The sequence below is a fragment of the Larus michahellis genome, chromosome 2, assembly GCF_964199755.1.
Source record: "Larus michahellis chromosome 2, bLarMic1.1, whole genome shotgun sequence".
In the NCBI taxonomy this organism is placed as follows: domain Eukaryota; kingdom Metazoa; phylum Chordata; class Aves; order Charadriiformes; family Laridae; genus Larus; species Larus michahellis.
In genome coordinates, this window is record NC_133897.1 from 159462051 (window position 1) to 159482281 (window position 20231).

The 20231-nt window shown below is 41.9% G+C and overlaps 1 protein-coding gene across 8 annotated transcripts in view; it reads right to left on the reverse strand.

The window, feature by feature from the left end:
• The window catches only part of ASAP1 (ArfGAP with SH3 domain, ankyrin repeat and PH domain 1), a 193813-nt gene that overhangs the window by 116327 nt on the left and 57255 nt on the right, over positions 1 to 20231 (reverse strand). For 6 of the 8 annotated variants that reach the window (XM_074577833.1, XM_074577825.1, XM_074577829.1 and 3 more), the window contains one exon: positions 15956 to 16085. In XM_074577833.1, coding sequence (XP_074433934.1) covers positions 15956 to 16085 — 130 coding nt within the window. Of the gene's footprint in view, positions 1 to 15955; positions 16086 to 16606; positions 16777 to 17141; positions 17161 to 20231 lie in introns of those variants that run through there. The other 2 variants (XM_074577832.1, XM_074577831.1) reach the window with 2 other exon arrangements.

A 20231-nucleotide genomic window follows, 5' to 3' on the forward strand; every position in this document is an offset into this window, starting at 1 on the left:
TTGCCTGGACCCCTGTCAAAAACAGCAAGATGACAGATTAGGGTTAAAATCTTCCATTAATGTTAAGTGTCCAATACACAAGCATTTCATAAGATTTTATACATTCAATGAATACATATAATCGCCTTCAGGTGGAGACATCAATGTTCTCTTCTTTCAACTAGACAACTTGATTTCAAGGCAAAGTCTCAGAAGTTATGAAAACCCCATTACCGGTCACCATGTTGTTTACATGACTCTTCTAATATCTCAGCCAAATTCATTAACTGGACAGTGACAAAACTCACTTCTCTAGCAGATCTAGAGATTTTTTTTTTCCCCTGCAATTGCTCACTTCACGTGCAGGTTTTGAGGCCAGACAGAAACTAACACTAAAAAGTTTTACAGCTTGCATAAGCAGTAGTTAAAAATTCACACCATCAAAACCTAGGGTTTTATACATTTAGTTCATCTCGAGTTGTTTTAAGAGTGATCTAATCTTCATTTAAAAATTCTCATAATGGTCAAGCTGTAACTTCCTTAGTAAATTCTTCCAACAGAAGCACCAGAAACTCTCCACGTGGTGGAGTTATTCAGCAGGTTGGTAGCTCAGTGCATGTCCATGCTGACTGGGAAGTCCTTCAAACACCGTGCTTCACTCTCTGATGCTCAGGAATCACTAACAGGTATCGTATTTCTTGCGCCTAATATCTTCTCTACAGGTGCATGCATTTACTTTTCAAACCTCAGACAAAGCCCCAGCTCTACTTCACAATTGACAAACAAAGTTCAGGTTTTCTTCCTCTCCCACAGATTATAGGATTGTTTCAGAATTAGAGATTCATATAGCAACTTGATGAAAGATATTCCAAAATGCCCTGTTGAGTAAATCATAAATCACAACCTTCTGGTTTAACTTTTGGCAAACGGACAAAGCTCCAGCCTCCATGTTTACAATGGGCAAAATCGTTCTATCAGAGAAAAGGCACCCATCCAAATAGCTTTGTATGCACCGTATGTGTGCTTTCAGCACACTGCAACTACCAGCAGAATATCATTGCTCCGTCCAGCAGTTCTCCCTTACAGTTTGACTCATGAATCAGTGATTTCACATTAATCCTCAAGTCAGCCATTGTTTCCTGGGTTTATAGTATGAACTATGCCCTGCACCAAGCTCTGCCTCTATTTACTTTCCTTATTTCCCTTTGCTATTCTCAAACACACACAGAGCGCTTCAAAGAAATAGCTGTATTGCTATCAAAATTATCACACTATGCAACACTCACTGAAAAACAAACAAGACAGTTTTAATAAATACTTATACATGTATACATGTCAATTTTATTCTGCAATCATCTTAGGATAGCAGCACATACACCTGGGCCCAAATGAAGTAGCACCATTACTTGTAGGAACAAGTTGTATGACATGAAGCAATAGATAGAAAAAAATGAAGGTTGGACAGCTCTTTATTGTTACCATCAAAAGACAGCAATAGAGAGAAAAAAATAAATAAAATTGAAAAGAAATACACAGAAAGGCAGAAAATTACTTTATTTGTGATCAGGTTTGGCCTTCCACACAAAAACTAAAGCTAGAGAAAATGTCCAAGAATTTGGACGAGATTCAGAGACATTAGTTGCTTCCCTATTTAGAATATGCACAATATTCACTGACTCAATTTAAAGGAAGCTGCTTTGCTGTAACTTGTTGCCCAATTAAATAAGATGAGAAAAACAGGAAGCTATACTAAACTACAAATGAGTTCAGCAGACAGATGAGGCTTTGCTGAAGTAAAGCCAAACTGTTACAGATATTTTAACCAGAAAGTACTGTACCCATGGACAAAAATATTTTTGAAGAACCTATCCTAGACATGGTGGAACAAAGCAAGCAAGGAAGCATTCAAAGCATGGCAAATGAAATTGGGAGACGAGGAAGGGTATGCAATTAATTTGAGGGTTTAAGTCAATAGCATCTATGACAAAGACCTGCAAAGTGTCAGCAAAGCAAAAAATTGCATTTCTTCTCATTTTCTCTGCCAGGTTAAACAAGGTCTCCTTCCAAGCACTCCCTGAGAAAGAAACACTAGCTTGGCAAAAGAACTGCCATCAGAGGACTATAAACCTTTTTAAAAGGGAGATTTTAGAGAGAACTAGCATCTCTTTCTCCATAACCGTCCTCGTGAGCAGACAATATTTTGGGCGCTCAAGCTTCTGCAGGTGACTCCGCCCCAAAAGATGTTACTTCCCTTGTAAACTTAAATCACATCAGCTATGCAACGCCACCATTTTTTCCAAATCCATGTACAGACTTCCCTGGTATCGTAACACTGAAAACTAATTTAAGTAGGTCTTTACATCAAAGAGCCTCTGCAGGCTTCTTTCATCCCTCCAAGAAGAGGCTACAAGGTGGTGGTGGGACCACAAAAAAACCCCACCTCAAAACGCCCCACAAAACGAGAGCAGTGGAGGTGCTGCAGACATGACAATATCCTAAAATCAATATATATCCCCCTGCCTTGCAAAAATCAAAATTATTTTGCCCACATAATTTTTTCCCAAATCAAATCATAAAACCTTAATTTTGGCAAGGCCTCATATGAAGAGCAATTTGCAAAAGAAATCAAAGCATCATTTAGAAAGTTAGGAAAATGTAGCGTGCAAGACCAGTTTTACAGTAAAAACAATCAACTTTGTCAAAACATTCAAGGCAACTTCATTCAACTTTAAAGAGAAAGTTAGTTATTGTCTGTTATGCTGAGTTCCATCTTAATGACTAATACAAATGGTAAAAACACTCTTCTAGGATAATAGAAGTTGGATTAGACAACAGACATAGTAAGGATATCCCACTCACATTGTCATAGCATCATCACTCTCAGTGTTACAATTTTCAGTGTAATTCTAACATGTAGCGAGAGAAGAAAAATACAAAACCAAACTCATAATATCAGCATATCTTACATTTAAGCTACCTCCTTAAAAATTCTTCGTTAAAAGTCACCCATTCCTGTTGATTTCAAGAACACCACCACCATTGTACATTACATTAAGAACACAGGAATGGACCATCCTGGTCCTGCCCACTTACAACATAGCACAGGCTGGCACAGAGTTTGCATGTTCTGTTATACTTTACAGATCACTTTTCTTGAGTTTCCAGACAACGTCCTCAAGCAGTAGATGCGATGGCTCAACATGTCAAGGGACTTTAATTTCCCAGACCCATCCCAGCATCATTCAACTTTATTAAAATTCAACAGTTTCATAAACTGAGAATTAACAAATAGTTTTTGAAGGTTGTAAACAGGGGTTCTTGTCATCACTGAACAAAAGTGTTCAAGTTTGTTTTAACATTGTTGTTACATTTTTCTAACACTTGTCTTCACTTCCTTGATACACATGGGACAAAACAACAGCTGAACTACTTTCCTTGTATTGTACTTTCAAGACAATGACATTGACATGTAGAAGCATTTATTAAAACGGTCTTGTTTGTTTTGCAGTGAGCATCGCATTCATGTACTTTTGTTGTCATGTACTTTCACGTTATCTATCTTGACTTCTGTAAGGCCTTCGACACGCTCCCACACAACATCCTTGTCACTACATTGGATATGGGTTTGATGGATGGAGTATCTGATGGATAAGTAATTGACTGCATAACCCCATCCAAAGACTTTGAATCCATGGCTCAATGTCTAAACAGAGATCAGTGACAAGTGGGGTCCCTCAGGGGCCCATATTGGTAGCAGTACTGTTAAATACCTTTATTAATGGCATAGACAGTGGGATTCAGTGCACCCTGTGCAGATGACACCAACCTGAGTGGTGCAGTTCACTTAAGGGAAAGGGATGCCTTCCAGAGGGACCTTGACAGGCTTGAGGAGTGGGACCATGTGAACCTCATGAGTTTCAACAAGATCCTGCACCTGGGTCAGGGAAATCCCCAATATGAAGAGTCTGAGGCATGAATGGATTGAGAGCAGCCCTGCCAAGAAGGACTTGCGAGTACTGGCAAACAAAAAAAAAAAAAAAAAAAAAAAAAAACGGACATGAACCAGCAAGATGCACTTGCAGCCCAAAAAGCCAATTGTATCCCGGGCTGCATCAGAAGCGTGGCCAGCAGCTCAAGGGAGGTGACTCTGCCCCTCTACTCCGCTCTTGGGGCATCCAGCTCTGGGGGCCCCAGCACAAGACATAGACCCGTAAAAGTGGGTCTAGAGGAGGGCCGCGAAAGTGGTCAGAGGGCTGGAACACCCCTCCTATGAAGAAAGGCTGACAGAGTTGGGGCTGTTCAGCCTGGGGAAGAGAAGGCTTTGGGGAGACCTTATTGCAGCCTTTCAATACTGAAGTGGGGCTTATAAGAAAGATGGAGAGAGACTTTTTACAAGGGCATGTCGCGACAGGACAAGGCGCAACGGTTTTAAACCGCGAGAGGGTAGATTTGTATTGGAGATAAGGAAGAAAATTTTTTTTTACAGTGAGGGTGGTGAGGCACTGGAACAGGTTGCCCAGAGAAGCTGTGGATGCCCCATCCCTGGAAGTGTTCAAGGCCAGGCTGGATGGCGCTTTGAGCAGCCTGGTCTAGTGGGAGGTGTCCCTGCCCATGGCGGGGGGGTGGACTAGATGATCTTTAAGGTCCCTTCCAACCCAAACCATTCTATGATTACTAGCAAGCAGTGCTACTAAATGCTACATACTGCTACATGCCACCTTCATGACTAAGAATTACCAAAAACAGCTCTAGAAAAACATCATGCTATCCAAATTTAAGTACAGCAAAAGTATCACTTTTCCAGAAGATGTGTAATAACCTAAATATTGCTTGGGCAAAAATAGTCTTCACTAACTAAAACCTGAAGTACCTCAGAAATCCAAGTTTCTACACCCAGAAGTAACATGACAGTCTCACTCTATGATGACCTGAATACAACAAAACCAAATTCTGTCGATAGCATCAAAAGCATACACACTGAGATTTAAATACTGAGACACTTTCTTAGTGATATGCTCATTTTTGAATTCTAAAATAGATGTAAATAATGAAAATAAAATGTGGAACTTTGACACATGTCGGGAGCAGAGCATGACAAAAATGTTAAGCGAGTTTCATGTAATCAGTATGAGTTTTCTGCCTTGTTTTAAAGAAACAAGACGACCCTGAACTTGTTCGAGACTTGCTGCTCCAGCTGGATGCGCAAAAGTCTACAGGGCCCAGGGAACTGAAGGAGCTGGCCGATGTTATCCTGGGACATCTCTCCATTATCTTTCAATGGTCTTGAGAGTCTGATGAGGTACCGGTCGACTGGAAGCTGGCAAATGCTGTCCCAATTTTCAAGAAGGGTAAGAAGGAAGATCCTGGTAATTACAGGCCTGTCATTATCACTTCCGTGCCTGGTAAAATTATGAAGGTTGTTCTGGGAGTTATTGAAAAACATTTGAGACAATGCAGTCATTGGTCATAGCATGGGTTCATGAGGGGTAAGTCCTGCTTAACCAACTTCATTTCCTGATGTGACAAGGTCACCCATCTAGTTGACCACAGGAAGACAGTAGATGTGGTGGTTTGGGATTTTAGCAAAGTTCTTGACACTGTCTCTCACAGTATCCTTCTGGACAAAGTGTCCAGCACACAGCTAGAGAAGTCCACACTACTTTGGGTAAGCAACTGGCTGAAGGGTTGGACTCAAAAAGTTATAGTAAATGGGGTTACATCAGGCTAGCAGCCAGTCAGCAGTGGGATTCCCCAGGGCTCACTTTTAGGGCCAGTGCTCTTTAATGTTTTAATAAATGATTTGGGTGCAGGAATCAAACGTACATTAAGTAACTTTGTTGGCGATACTTTACTGGGAGGAGCTATGGACTTCAAGGTTAGAGAGGCCTTACGGAGAGATCCGGATAGACTAGAAAGCTGGGCAATCACCAATCATATGAAATTTAACAAGTGCCAGATTCTGCACCTGGGACAGGGTAATCCTGGTTATCCATACAAACTGCGGGACGAGAGGCTGGAGAGCAGCCCTGCGGAAAGAGATCTGGGGGTCTGGGTTGATGGCAAGCTGAATATGAGTCAGTGTGCCCTGGCAGCCAAAAGGGCCAACTGTGTCCTGGGATGTGTCAAGCACAGCACAGCTAGCCGGTCAAGGGAGGTGACTGTCCCACTTTGCACTGCACTGGTGCAGCCCCACCTTGAGTATGGTGCGTAGTTTTGGGTGCCTCAATATAAGGACATTAAACTATTACAGTGTGTCTAGAGGAGGGTGACCAAGATGGTGAAAGGCCTGGAGGGCAAGACTTTTGAGGAGCGGCTGAGGTCATTTGGCTTGTTCAGCGTGGAGAAGAGAAGGCTGAGGGGTAACCTCATGGCAGTCTACACCCTCCTCAAGGCGGGCTGCGGAGGGGGAGGTGCTGATCTCCTCTCTCTGGTGACCAGCGATAAGACACGAGGCAATGGAATGAAGCTGCCTCAGGGCAAGTTCAGATGGGATATTAGGAAAAGGTACTTCACCAAGAGGGTGGCTGGTCACTACAACAGGCTCCCCATGGAAGTGGTCACAGCACCGAGCCTGTCAGAGTTGAAGGAATGGCTGGAGAATGCTCTTAGTCATATGGTTTAGTTTTAGGTAGCCCTGCAAGGAGCAGAGTTGGACTCAATGACCCTGATGGGTCCCTTCCAACTTGAGATATTCTATGAAATGAAATGATTCTTAAGAATCTAACCAAAATAGGATATCTAAATCCTAGTGGTTTCATAACAGACCACAACTCCACTGGCAAACAAAACCTGCTACATTTTATTCCTTCCCACACCCTAAGAATTTTTCTCAAGTGCTATAAAAAAGACTAAGTTTCATGTTAAGAACACTTCTTCAAGTATGTTTCCCTCTTCAGTCCCAAATTCTTGCTTTGTGATTCCAAAAGTCAAGAGATAATTTACCTGAAAAATAAACTATAATACAAGAGGAAAGGAAATTAGTGTACTAAATTCAAGGTGGGAGCTCTGGAAGTCAAAATTCAGGTCATCTTCCTCATAGAAGTGAAATCACTCCAGCAGAGACATATTTAAACTGTAACACAGTCATCACTGCAGAATAATCTACCTGACTTTCTACAGGTGCAGATTAATCATTTTAAAAGAATTATATCTTCGTCAAACACTCAGCAACTACTCAAACTATTCTTAAAAATCATACAAAACCCTAAATTTGATAAACTTTTCTAAATACAGATTTTTAAAATTGTGAGTAGTATTCCATTTCCTCTATTAAAGAAGTCTTTCACTGAAGAAAAAAAATTATCAACTTTGCTTACATCAGTTTTATTAAGTTTAAATGTGCTGTTTTTCTAAGAATAAGCTCAGTGTAAACTTTCACTTAAAAACACAAAAAACACATTCATGAAACTAAATAACCACTTTATTCTGCCTGCATATCTTTTTAAAGATTAAATTATGCAGTCAAAACAATTTTAAGAAGGACTGCTTCTACAGTCAAGGGGAGTTTTTCAATGTCTCTGTGGACAGAGGTTCCTGTTCCTAAGACTCATGGTTCAAAACGGACAAACAAACAAACAAAAAAAAAAATCACAAATACTAATAACTAAAAAAGCCAACACCATCACCCCACCACCCCCCCAAAAAAAAAAAAAACAAAAAAACACCAAACACCCAACCCTCAAATCAGAATTTCTGCCTTCTCAGTTTCCTCACATTGCATACTTGAAGAAAGCTATATGACCTTCCCTTAGCCTCTCTTCTGAAATTGAAGAAATCCAGTTTCCCCTCCTTAAGGGATGTGCTCTAGGCCCCTAATCATCTTGGTGATCTCACCTGGACTTGTGGCAGTATGTCATTGCTTTCATTTATTGGTGAACCCCAAACACAGTACTTCAGGTGTAGCTTCACAATTGCTGAATAGAGGAGAAGAACCACTATTTTATGGCTGCTGGCTACACTGTTACTAACACAGTCCAGTATATGGCTGGCCTTTGTCACTGCCAACCCACATTCAACTTGTCATCCACCTGAGTCCGACGTCCTTTCCTGGAAACCCATCTTCTAGACAGCCTGTAGTGCTGTACGGGGGTACTCCATCCCTGGCGCAGGATTTCACATTTCTCTTCACTGAACCTCACAAGGCTGAGGTTCTGCCATTTCTCCAGGTCCCACTGAATGGTGACTGAATATCAGGCAACTTGGTATCATCCAAATATACTTCTTGAGATCACACTCCAGCCCATCACCCAGACAATTAAAGGACAGCAAATAGTACTGTCCCAGAAACTGATCCTAGAAGGATGCCACCTGCAATCTGCTATCAGCTGGACTTTACTTCACTGATCACCACCCTCTGGGCTTGGCAACCCAGTCAAGGTCCCACCCACCCTGCAGGTCCCTTATCTGGTCCACCTCTCACCAACCTGGATAGAAGGCTACCAGAGCAGACCACGTCAAAGGCCTTGCAGTCCTACGGACTTTTACTTCACAGAAAGTTATCTCCAGCATCATACTAGATTTTTAGGAAAAAGCAACAGAAGAAAAGACTTTATTGGTATCACAGGTATCTATTTCTGCACCAGAAAGACTTCTGTATTTCTCCTGATTGATAACAAATGTAACAAGAAGCATAAAACAAGTAAGGTCAAGATAGAGGTGGCTATTAAAAAGACACCCTCTGGCTTAACCATAGTAACAACCCAACTTCGGGCCTGTCCTTTCACCAGCGAGTGAAGGGGAAAAGGAGGCTGTGTGTGTGTCCATGTGCACATCTCTGTGTATGAAGGAGGAAATGGGAACCTGACACCATTTTGTTGCTGTTTCACAGCAGCATTAAAGGAAAAGTTTCCCATATTAACAAGCAAATCCACTGTCCTCAAAACCCCTGCTTGTCACAATGCTTATACAAAACCTCAGCGTTTAGCCCACTGGTATTGAAAACACAATATATATATAATGCAAATCAATACTGTCTCTTCAGAAATATAAAATAACTGTTTGCTGTACTTCTCAGCAGGCAGTGTACTTCCAGCTGTACTCCTTCAGGAAAGGAAACTCACGCTATTATCTCAGGAGTTTTCCTTCACATTCACCAATAAACTTTAGGCCTCTTGGCCAGTATCAGTCAAACCTGACAGAACAGTCTCTAAGAGAAGGACCACGGCACATGCTATTAACTATATTTCCTAGGAAACTTTTCAGAATCCAAAAATATATTATTGGTTTAGGGCACTTTTTTTTTTTTTAGAACATGCTTATATTGCCTACTTCTGCACCTGAAACAATGCTGCTAATTAGCATTCTTGCCTTGATTCTGCCTCATGATTTTATTGCAAGGTACTATTCCATTAAAAGTAAAATATTACGATCTTTCTTACAGTTTTTCTCTGTAAATTTGTTTCACATCTGTTTTTAAAAAGTTATTAACAAACACCTTCATTCACATTGATACTAATCACAACAATAGTTACAAAAATTGAGTTTTACTTACTGGAGTGAGAAAAATAAAATCAATCAGTTGGTAAATCAACCAAACTAATTCTGTTCCGAATCATTCATTGGCAGTCTTCCAGTGACACCATGCTGGATTACAAACACGGTTTTGTGGGTTGTCCCCCTTTCTTTTTTGTTCAAACAACTTTTTCCCTTTTATTGCTTTTTAACTACAGAAGATACTTCCACAGAACTCCAATCTAAACACTAAAACCAACTTTAAGTCATGTTACTTTAAGTGTCTCTCTCTCCTCCACCAGGGCGCAAGTTCCCATGAATACGTGGTACACACACTGTCAGGATTTATCTGAACCACACACTCAACAGAGTGCACCAAAGAGCACTTTCACAGTTCCCTAACTGATGAGCAGACATGAAGGAGCCTGTTGGGAGTTCAAAACAAGAAGCAGTACTTCTCTAAAAAACATGTGAGCTACCAAAAAGCAGTAAGTACTTTCAAAAATGTGTCCAAAATGAATACAAACTCTCAAAAGGCAAAGCTAATTACTCTGCCATGACTGAATCTTTGAGCTACCAGTGAATATTTTTTTGTTTTTCCTCACATCAGTCACATTTAGGTAAAAGGAGATTGCCTGCTTATTACAACCAAATGTTTCGACTGCTATCAAATGAAGGGTAAAACCAATTACATACTAAATGAATAAGTACTGTAGCATGCAAATGTAAAAGCATCCTCAACTGCGCTTTTGTGAAACATGCCATTGTAAATACAGGATATTGCTGTCAAGTCTCCTTCTTCATCACATTTTCAGTACCGCGATCACCCATGAGCTGTCACCACAGCCTCTGTATTTTAGAATGCTCATGTACCCATTCTTACGTCTTTGGCGCAGTAAAACCAGAAACAATTATCCTATTTACTAGGTGAAGAAACTTTTCTTGTCTCGGTCTTTTAGGATGGTCTGCTACCAAAAGCATATTTCTTTGAAAACTGAAGATTGCTTGCGGTATGTTACGTAAGAACAAAGCTTAAGTACAAAGCTCTCTATGATGCAAGACTGCCTCTGACTGCCCTAAGTAACAGCTTACAAGGTCAGGAAAAGCTGGTTTTAACTCTATTGCTGCTGGACTCCCCTGGATTCCACACCCCCCCCCATACCCCCACCTCCCCCAAAAGTCTATTTTAATTAAAAAAATAAAGAAGGATAAAGAATAGGATGCTACAATTTACCTGTTGTAATTATATAGAGGTGATACTTCAATGGAAATGGAGTGATAGAAACAACAGAAAAATTTCTTTCTCTTCAGACTCACACACAAAATAGATCTTACCAGTTTTCACAGTCCAGCCTAATGAACAGAGTCTGTAGGTATTGCCAACTGAAACAAAAAATTGATTTAGAATGCAAGTGCTCCTGTTCTCTTGCATGGTTTCACCTGCCTCCCTTGATAGAATACTTTGTCACTGGAAAAGGATCTTGTGATAGAAAAGCGTATGAAATCACTGTAGATGAACTGATTATATAGCAGTTTCAGTGCTACGCTAGTTTCTACAAAACTGTAAGTTGGAAAAACCCTTTCCCCTTACCCTTGTCCCAGAAGTCTTTCCCCCAGTAGAACAGGAAAAACTGACAGAAACTGAGGCATAAAAGGAAAGTTACAAACAGGAAACTGCGAAAAATGATCATATACAATACAATGTCAAAGAAAATTTTAAAAAGGCAAAGCAAAACCACCCCCATACTTTCCCCTTTCCCACCTCTAATCTTGATAAGCATCCATGACACGATGAAGAACATTGAGAAATCTTCCCCTTTCAAGTTACATTAGATTATACCAGCCTTGCACTGAGAACAACAAAATTTACGTTAGGCTGAGTAGGAGCCAAACAGTCATTCTTTCACAGAAGTAGCATGCATCTGTTACAGGACCAGTCTAGACCAACAGACCTCTAAGCTCAAGCCGATCAGCACAGTGAGAAACAAAATGAGCAACAGTCATTGCAGGAATAGTGGTTTTGGGGCCTTTTTATTTTAAAAAAAAAAAAAAAAAAAAAAAAAAAGAAAACATCTGCAGCCATAGTTCATTACACTCATTAGTTAAACATTTATTAAAAAAGGATGCACATGACAAGACCTAATTGTCAGAAAGCACTTTCTGAGTTTTCAACTTCTCATTGAAGAGCAAAAGAAAGGAATAAAGAACACTAACCATTAAAGATGCTCAAGTATTACAAAAGTATAACAGTAAAATAGACATCGGAAACAACTGCAGCTATTCTTTATTGTATCATCAGCTTCCAACTGTCCCTTCTTATCTACCAGCCTGCCGAAGGGGAATTTAGACATTTAAGCTTAACCTCTATATCTCAAGACAGTCCTGCAAAACATCTGCTGCTTTAGGAGAAAGAGTCAGAACTGCGTGGTCATGATAACCAAGTTATCCCTGGAGTGCAAAGATGTCCTTTCAGCTGGAGCTGGGACACAGCGGAATGGTAATCAAGCCAGTCTTGTGGTGATCCCACATGTGCGCTACTTATTCTCAGAACAGATGTCATCATTCCCTAAAAATTCCAACTAGCTCATACAGTAATATCAACTCAAGGATTAAAATCAACTCTTCAAAATCTATTTGAGTAGCACAAATCATGGAGCTACTGGGGATATAAAAGCATGTTTGATAAGAACAAAGCAGAGGCTTTATTTTAAGACACTATACCAGTAATCTGTCTATACTATCTTAGGATTTAAACTTTTTTTTTTTAATTTAGAGTAATTAACCACCCATCTACATATGTAATAATCCACCTCATCATATGAATATTATAAAAATCTTCTCCCAGTTTCATACAGAAATATGAAGTTTAATGTAACATGCTGAGGAAATCAACATGGAAAGGACTACAGGCTGCAAACTCTCTTAAACTAGACCTAGACTACAATATAATGGTTTTGTTCCCTCCCCTTGGAGATTGGAAAAAAAAATAAAAATATCATTACTTTAGCAACACAATGAACCTTAAAATTTTTGTTTAATGAAGGCCATTAGATAACACTCATGGTCTAAAAAAAATTATGATTAAAAAAAATAATCTTGCAGTTCTTTATAACTACTATATAAGATGCCTAAGCCCGGCTACAAAGCTGACAGGGTCTTTTTTTGTCTCATACGACCAGATGACAAAAAACCCATAATTTTTGTCTCTTGAGAGCAAAAAAAAGGCTTGCAAATTTTCAAGATTCAGTAGTTTAAACAATGCAGCATGAAACCTTTCTAGTCAATAGACTGCTACATCGCAGCACATACTTACTATTTTCTCCTTTAATAATATTACAACATATATTTAAATAAAGGTTGTGGTTTGAATTATTTTTTGGGGGGTGGAAAGGGGGGCATTGGTTTTGCTTTTTTTGCCTTTTTTGTTTTGTTTTGTTTAAAGAAGTTACCCACAAACACACAGAAAGCCTTTGGAGACTCTCTCCTAAGGTTCTGATCTTTTGAGGTATGTCTTTGTGTTTTGTTGGGCTTTCCACTAAAAGCTTACCAAATGAAATTCATCAGTCAGTAAAAATGCCTGGTCTGATTTTTCATCTGAAACTTGTCCCAAAATTGTATCTAACTGGATCCAAAGTCTCCTCTGAAAAGAATTTCAGTTGTAATAGGAAAAGAGTCACAACTAGGAGTGAACATATATCCATCCACCCAGTTGAACTACCTGCACTTCCACCGGAGAACAATCAAGTGAAAAAAACCAGCTATTGAATACACCATCTATTTTATTATTTCAGAAGACTTGTTAATTGTGATTAAGGAACAGTAATTTCATAACTCTGTAATGCCTTCATGGAACTACACAGACACACTCATAGTCTATTTCTTCTTTGTCACATTCTTTATGAAAATGTCGTTCCACTCTAACCACTGATCTGAGCTATGGTAGGAATTACGCCAGACTGAGACACTATGAAACAGACCGAACTTCTGTTCAAACTGTTTAATTTCCCTACCATTTCTGTTTAGGAAATAGTTCTAGTTCACAATCTCACTTAGAATAAAGAAAATAATTAGTTTATCCATAAACCAGCCTACAGTCACCAGTGTAGATGTAGGTCACATTGAATTAAGTTAGCTTTAAAATAACAACCTAAGATACTTAAGGCTGCAGCGCCGTAACAGCACAGAGCTTGACCCTGCCTGCAAAAGCCCAGTGAAGGCTCCAACCCACATCCAACATATTACATCAAAAATCAAATGGCTGCAAGGATGGGATCACCCCCTTTGCCATAATACAGTGGGCTCAAAATTGAAGTTCAGGAGCTGCTGAAGAGCTCTTCAGTCATCCATGATGCATGGACAATAGCAGCAGTAATAACGGCTACATAACAGCCACTTCAACCACTCAATTTCAATCCCCTTGTTGGAGTGAATCACAGCCTTAGGTAAGCAGATGTACAGAAACCAACCTAGCTTTAAAGCAGCAGCAGCAGAACTGTGTATGCAAGCTACAACTACAATAAAGACACACAGTCAAAGACTCTAATGGAGCACTTTGCCTGCCAGATTCCGACCATCTGCATTTCTTCATGCAAATTAATAAAAACAGATTTGGGGGAGTTGCAGATTTTTTTGCAGTACGTAACAGTAGAGCGTAACAGCAGAGCATCTCGTTTCCCATCAAATAAAGCTTTCTTATATTTATAGATGATAAAACAATAATGCAAAACAAGTCAAGAATCAGTTTAAACTGCAAACAGTTTAAATAGGGCACAAAAAATAGTTATACAAACAAAAGAAATTCAAGAAATAGCAACACAAGCACTAGAAGCGCCCACTATTCTCTATTCCTCTGATTTATTGCTGTCAAACCAGACATAAAAACTTTGAAAATACACACAATCCACACAAATGGTGCAGAACACTGTGTATTTACATTCTATCTTTTGGTTTTCTTTGGATGGGCATTACCACACTCAGACTGTACTGATGTATCTCCCAAATCATTAAAGCATTATACTGTACTCTAACCCTAGAAGTCACCAGCGATGGCAGAATATATATTTTGACTTAACTCTATGAATGCTGTCATCTGTACTAACAAGAATACCAATGGCTGTACCTATTCCACATAGTTAAGACCAGGGGGCAGCAACACTGTCAAACACAAACCAAAACAGGTTGATTTCTGACAAATCTATAAGGAACCATGGCTTAGTTACATGAGAAAAAAGCAGTTACAGTTATGGAAAAGTTACAGAAGTTAATCTAGGTTACATAACAAAAATAAAATACATAATTTTAAGTGCAAGCATACAATCACTCTATTACCTAGTCAGTTACTGTAAACAATAGTGCTGTTAACATTTCAAACATAGACAGTTTTTCTACTAAGCCAATATTAACTAATTTTAATCCTCTGGAATCATATTTTCCACACCCAAGACTATCAGGAGAACGCCATGATTCAAATACTCTTTCCTTGCACACCAAATGCTTCACTTATGCCAACACATTCAACAAAATTAAAAAGAATCTATTACATCCATCTCCCAGATACGCGCTGGCTCCTGAAGAACCGACAAATACTTGATGAACTAAGTGTATAGTCCAAAACAACAACTAACTGCAATCTATGAGACAATAGCAAAAAAAACGTCTTCTTTCAGTGTCGTTATGCTAGTACCTTCAACCAAGCGCAGGGCAAGAGAAGAACTACACACTGTCTTGTTTTGAAGCCATTTGGAAGACATTTCCTCCTAACTGCTGACCTAGTCCATAGGAAATCAAACTGAAACCTCAAATAGGAAGCAGTGGACAGATATCCCACAGAAGCCAGCTCTGGAAGTTTACCTGTTTTCACACTCGCTATTTCTTGATAGTGAAGCAGGATAAACATTTAAATGATGCTCATAATAAGCACTAAAAAAAACCACCCAACACTGAGGCTTCAAGGTTGAGATGCTGGCTGTATAGTCACTTCTGCTGCATTATTTTGCTCTCCTTCCACCACCAATTTTTGTTTCCATATTATTTTCCTCACTCCACATTCACCCCTTCCTCCCTACCTCATTTCTTAAACCAAGTCTCCCTTGGCAGGTTTCTGCAGTCAGAGTTCTGCAAGGACTTGATCTAACGAGTGGCTGGGGAAAACCTCCGCTAATGCTCCCAAACAAAACTCAACCTTCATCTTCCCTCTAAAAATCCCAACATTCACACTTTTTTTTTTTCCCCTACTGCAACAAACCGCCAACACCAAGAAGTACAACAGCAATATTAAAGTTCAGGCAACTGCTTTACGCACTAATCTTTAAGACGCCAGGGCAGGAAAGCTTTCTGTAACTAGCTCAACGCAAGAGCAAAGTCCCACAATTAAAAGACCAGATTACATGCATACCAATGCCTCTAGCTCCCGTGGATTTGGGCGGGTGGTACTGCCCCGTCCTCATGCTCTTTCTCAAAGAGAAAAAAAAAAATATATAAATGGGGGGAAAAAAAAAGGGAGGGGGGCTGTATGTGTATGATTTACCTCTTCCAGCAGCGTGACCGTGTTTCTGCAGTTCTGCAGGCGGGTGGTGAAGCTGGAGGTGGTCGGGGAGTTGTAATCCTCTGTGGTCTCGGCGATGAACTCCGACACGGTGATCTGGTCCGGCATGATCCTACCCCACCGGTAAAGCCCAGGAGGAGCCCAGCACACAGAGCCGCGGGAGGGGAAGACAAGTTTTGGGGAGGAGGAGGTGGATAGAAGGTGGTGGTGGGGGGGAAACAGACAAGAAGAAATAGAAAAAAAAAAAGGCAGAGGGAAGATGTTAACAGCCAGCAGAGACCCGCAGCATCAAAGCCGCAGAGAGGGGCTGAGGCTTCGCCCTCGCCACCCAGCCTCTCCCCCGGCCGCCCCCTCCTCCTCCCGGGCAGGGGCTGAGGGGGGGAGAGGCCCCCCCACGCCACCACTCGGCCCCGCCGGTGGGGAGCGCTGCCTCGGCTGATTGCGGCCCCCCGAAACGGCTGCGGGGAAGGGGCCGCCTCTGAGGAGCCCGGGGCCGCCTCTGAGGAGCCCGGCCCCGCCACCGGCGCTGAGGGGAGGGCGGGGAGCGGGGCCCGCCAGCCCCCACCCCGCCGGGCTCAGCCCCTTTCCCCCCCCCCCCGCTTCCCTCACGCCTTAACCAAGTTGAGCACTAACTTGTGCGGGCTCCGGCTGCGCCCCCCGGCCGGGGGGAAGGATGGGGCGGGCCGGGGGTGGCCGGGGCTGGCGGGGAAGGGGGCGGGGGGGGCTACCACCGCCGCCGCTGACAGTCGCCCGGTGACTGACACACGCTGCCCGGCACCCGCCCGCAGCCGTTACGTGGGGCCGAGGAGGAAGCGTTCCGCGCAGGCGCAGCCGCCCGCCTCCCCCCGCCCCCCCTCCGGCCCCGCCCCCCCATCCCCTCCCGCGCCTCTTTTTTATGGTGAAAAAAGCGCTTTTCTGGTGCGGGTGCTGGGTTCCACCGTCCCCAGCCGGCAGAGCGGCGGCAGGGACCCCCCCCCCCCCCCTCCCCGGCCCGCCATGCATCCCCGCCTCAGTCGGCGGTGAACCCTGGTTTGGGGGTTTTTCACCCATTTTTAAGCCCATCACAGGCAGCCGGAGCCCTTTCGCTTCAAGCGTTCTGCGATGCAAAGTGTGGAGATCGCATCGCTGATAAAGTCATCGCTCTGGGTCCGGCTATATAGGTTTTTACCCTCCTTCTACTCAGGTAATTTTTAAGAAGTCCCAGTGACGCCCTCGAAGCCGCTATTCCTGCTACGTGTTACTAATTCTGAGCCTTTTCAGAGAGAAGGGGAGGGTGATTTATTGCTCTGGAAATGGCTGGGTGGCAGAGCCCGCCCTGGTCCCTCGAGCAGCATCCCCTGAAACCCTCGTCGCATCCCTGGTACCCTCCTTTGTGGGCCTCGCAGCCCTGCATCCCCTCGCAAGCAGTGCTTCTGAATAAGTTAAAATATCCTTTATCCCTTCCTGAATCGTGTAACTCTAGGAATTGACAGACAGCACTAATGAGTTAGGCTTTATACCCTTTTTTTTTTTTTAAAGCTTAGATTTTGGGGCCCATATGTGCTTTCTAAAGAAGGTTAGGTCTCAGGAGGCTCAAGTAATTATGGTCATCTGCTGTTTCACTCTGATTTATTTAGTCGTACTCTGTGCTTTCCTTCTCTTTGTATTTGGGATTCTCTCCGCAAAAGCTGGGAAATTCAGGAAGGGTAAATATTCTCAAATCTGAACAATTGAAAATGAAGACTATTACATGGATATGTCCATGATGAAGGTTTTAGTGTTCTTTATATAAGGACCTACTCCTGTATACAATGCACTTAGGCTTTTAGATGGGTTTGTACGTAATTCTAATAAAATGCCCGTACAACTCAAAAATAGTTGAAAATATCAACAAAAGGCTGTGATGCCTGAGTAAGCATAAAAAAGGAGATACCTGATTGGTGTATACCCATAAAAAACAATCTGTATGCAGTTCTGCCAGCAAAAATATGACCAATACTCCTGAGACGTGGTCGTGCCTGAACATGTTTCTTTGATTTCATTGCCTTAGCAGAAGCCCTCCATATGGCCATGTGATTGCTGCTGCTGCTGCTGCTGCTGCTGCTGCTGCTGCTGCTTCACGTGATCTGGCTTTCCGGCACAAAGGCTTCAGGCTCGTACAGATGATTGTTAAACGTCATGAGACTCTGAAAGGTAGAGTAGGCAAGAGAAGGAGGAGGAGGAAGCCAAGAAAAGAACCATGTGGGAGTTGCACTGCAAAATGGATTTGGGCAGGAAAAAAAAAAAAAAAGAAAAAAAGCACTGAGGAAGCAACTGAAGGTGTAGGAAGAAAATCAATTGAGGATCGTATTCGTTAAGAGCAGTGGAGGAGGAAGAGAGATCAAGAAGATAAAAATGGCTGGTGGCATCAAAAGCAGTATGGAAAGGAGGGTGAAGAACTGTCTGGGCGTTTGGGCCACAGAAGAGTTCTTCCTAGTATCAAAAAGAGCTGCGTCGGTGTGCCAAGCCTGCATGGAAAGGGATGGGTGAGGGGCTGGGGTACGGCCCCAGGGCCAAGCAGAACCTCTGTGGTCATCCCCTGTAATTTCCTGCAGAACATCGATCACAGGCTGTCACACAGCCGCTCCTGAGCCAGACCCAGGGTCTGGGGGTCAGCTGCCGTGCTCACGTTGGAAGGAGGTCTGGTCCCTCTCTGGCAGATTTCAAGTGAGAATAAATCCATCACACCAAACTGGTTTAATTAATTGAGTACTCTCACTGTTAAAGTTGAATTGTTCGTCTTCAGGCTGAGCTTATTGAGCTTGAGCACTGGTCTCTGATTGTAAAATAACTTCATCTGCTATCCTAAACAAATCCTACCCCAAAAAGTGTGCACAAATCTGGACATATTGCTACAGACATAATTTCTTTAATGCTATTTAGAGAAAATTTAAACTGCAGGATTGAAGAGCGTGTTCAACAAAGGGAGGAGGCAGGCCAGGGAAACTGGGGCAGTGAAGAGAGGCAGAAATAAAGGCATAGCAGAGAGTAGCAGTAGCTGAGCTTCTGTGTCTCCTCACCAGGAAAAAAAAAAAAGATCTTTTAAAATGAAATAGTAAATAAATGAAAAATAGAATGAATGCAGGAGAATACTGGGAAATAAAGAGAACAACATAAGGCCTAAAGATAAAAAAAGGAAGATCAATAGCTACCAATCATAATTGCCTATTAGTCTGGTTTTTTGACATTTATGGAATTGTTAACTCTATTAAAAGAGAATATAGTGCTCAGTTCTGCTGCTTCGAAGCAGCATTTTCTCTTCCCCTATACGAATGCTAGTAGAGCAAATAGCCCTATGGGCATGGCCTCTTTAGGCTTGGATTATCTTCACTTCAACTCACTGGAAGCAAGATTAGTTAGTTAATATGATGTTAATAAAAAACAAATCATCCAATTGGCCTGTAAAAAAAGTGCTTACGTTTAAACTACTCAAATTATATAACTGTTTCAGATAGATAGCTTTTAGTGGATTTCAGATTTAACCATGTTTCCTGTTTTGAATTGCGATCGGTATCTGAGATTCGCTTCTAAATGTGTAAGATGCACCTCTCTATAAATTGTCACTAACTGAAATCACTGTTTCACTTCACAAATGCCAAAGAATAATCAGCAGAGTGTGAAAGTTATATTTTACGGCGTCTGCTCTACCGCTATCTTCGTCTGCGCGAGATCCTGGGGGAGGCTGTGCCGCAGCCTTTTTCTCATGTAAGGCTTGCCAGTAGAAGTTACGCTTATCTCACTCCTGGTATTCTGATGTGAAATGCATCTCCGTGGCCATCCTGGGATGAGCTAGCACAGGCGAGGAGGGACCCAGCAGCCCTGGAAAGCGCACTCCTTACTGATGGTGCATCACAGTCAAGGAAGTTGTGCTCTCTTGCCATCCCACCCAGTGATTCAGTCTACAAATCCATTTTGTTCCCTGGCCTTTTTAACTGTGAGTGCCAACAGGAGAGTTAATTACAGCAAACTGATAATACTTCTGCTCTATTGGTGATAGTGCTTAGGGAGAGGCTAAGGAACATAGCAACGACAGCACAAACTACTAATACAGGTGTTTTGCAATTAGCTGAATATTAACTATGGCATTTTTCATTTCATAGTACTCCAGTCATGTTTAGATTGAGATCATCAGTTCATTCACAAGACCTGAGCTGTAGTCATCAGGTGATGATGACTATTGTCATTGCTGCGAACTTTCAAACATTACAGATATGTGCCAGGGGTGAAGAGCTACGTTGCA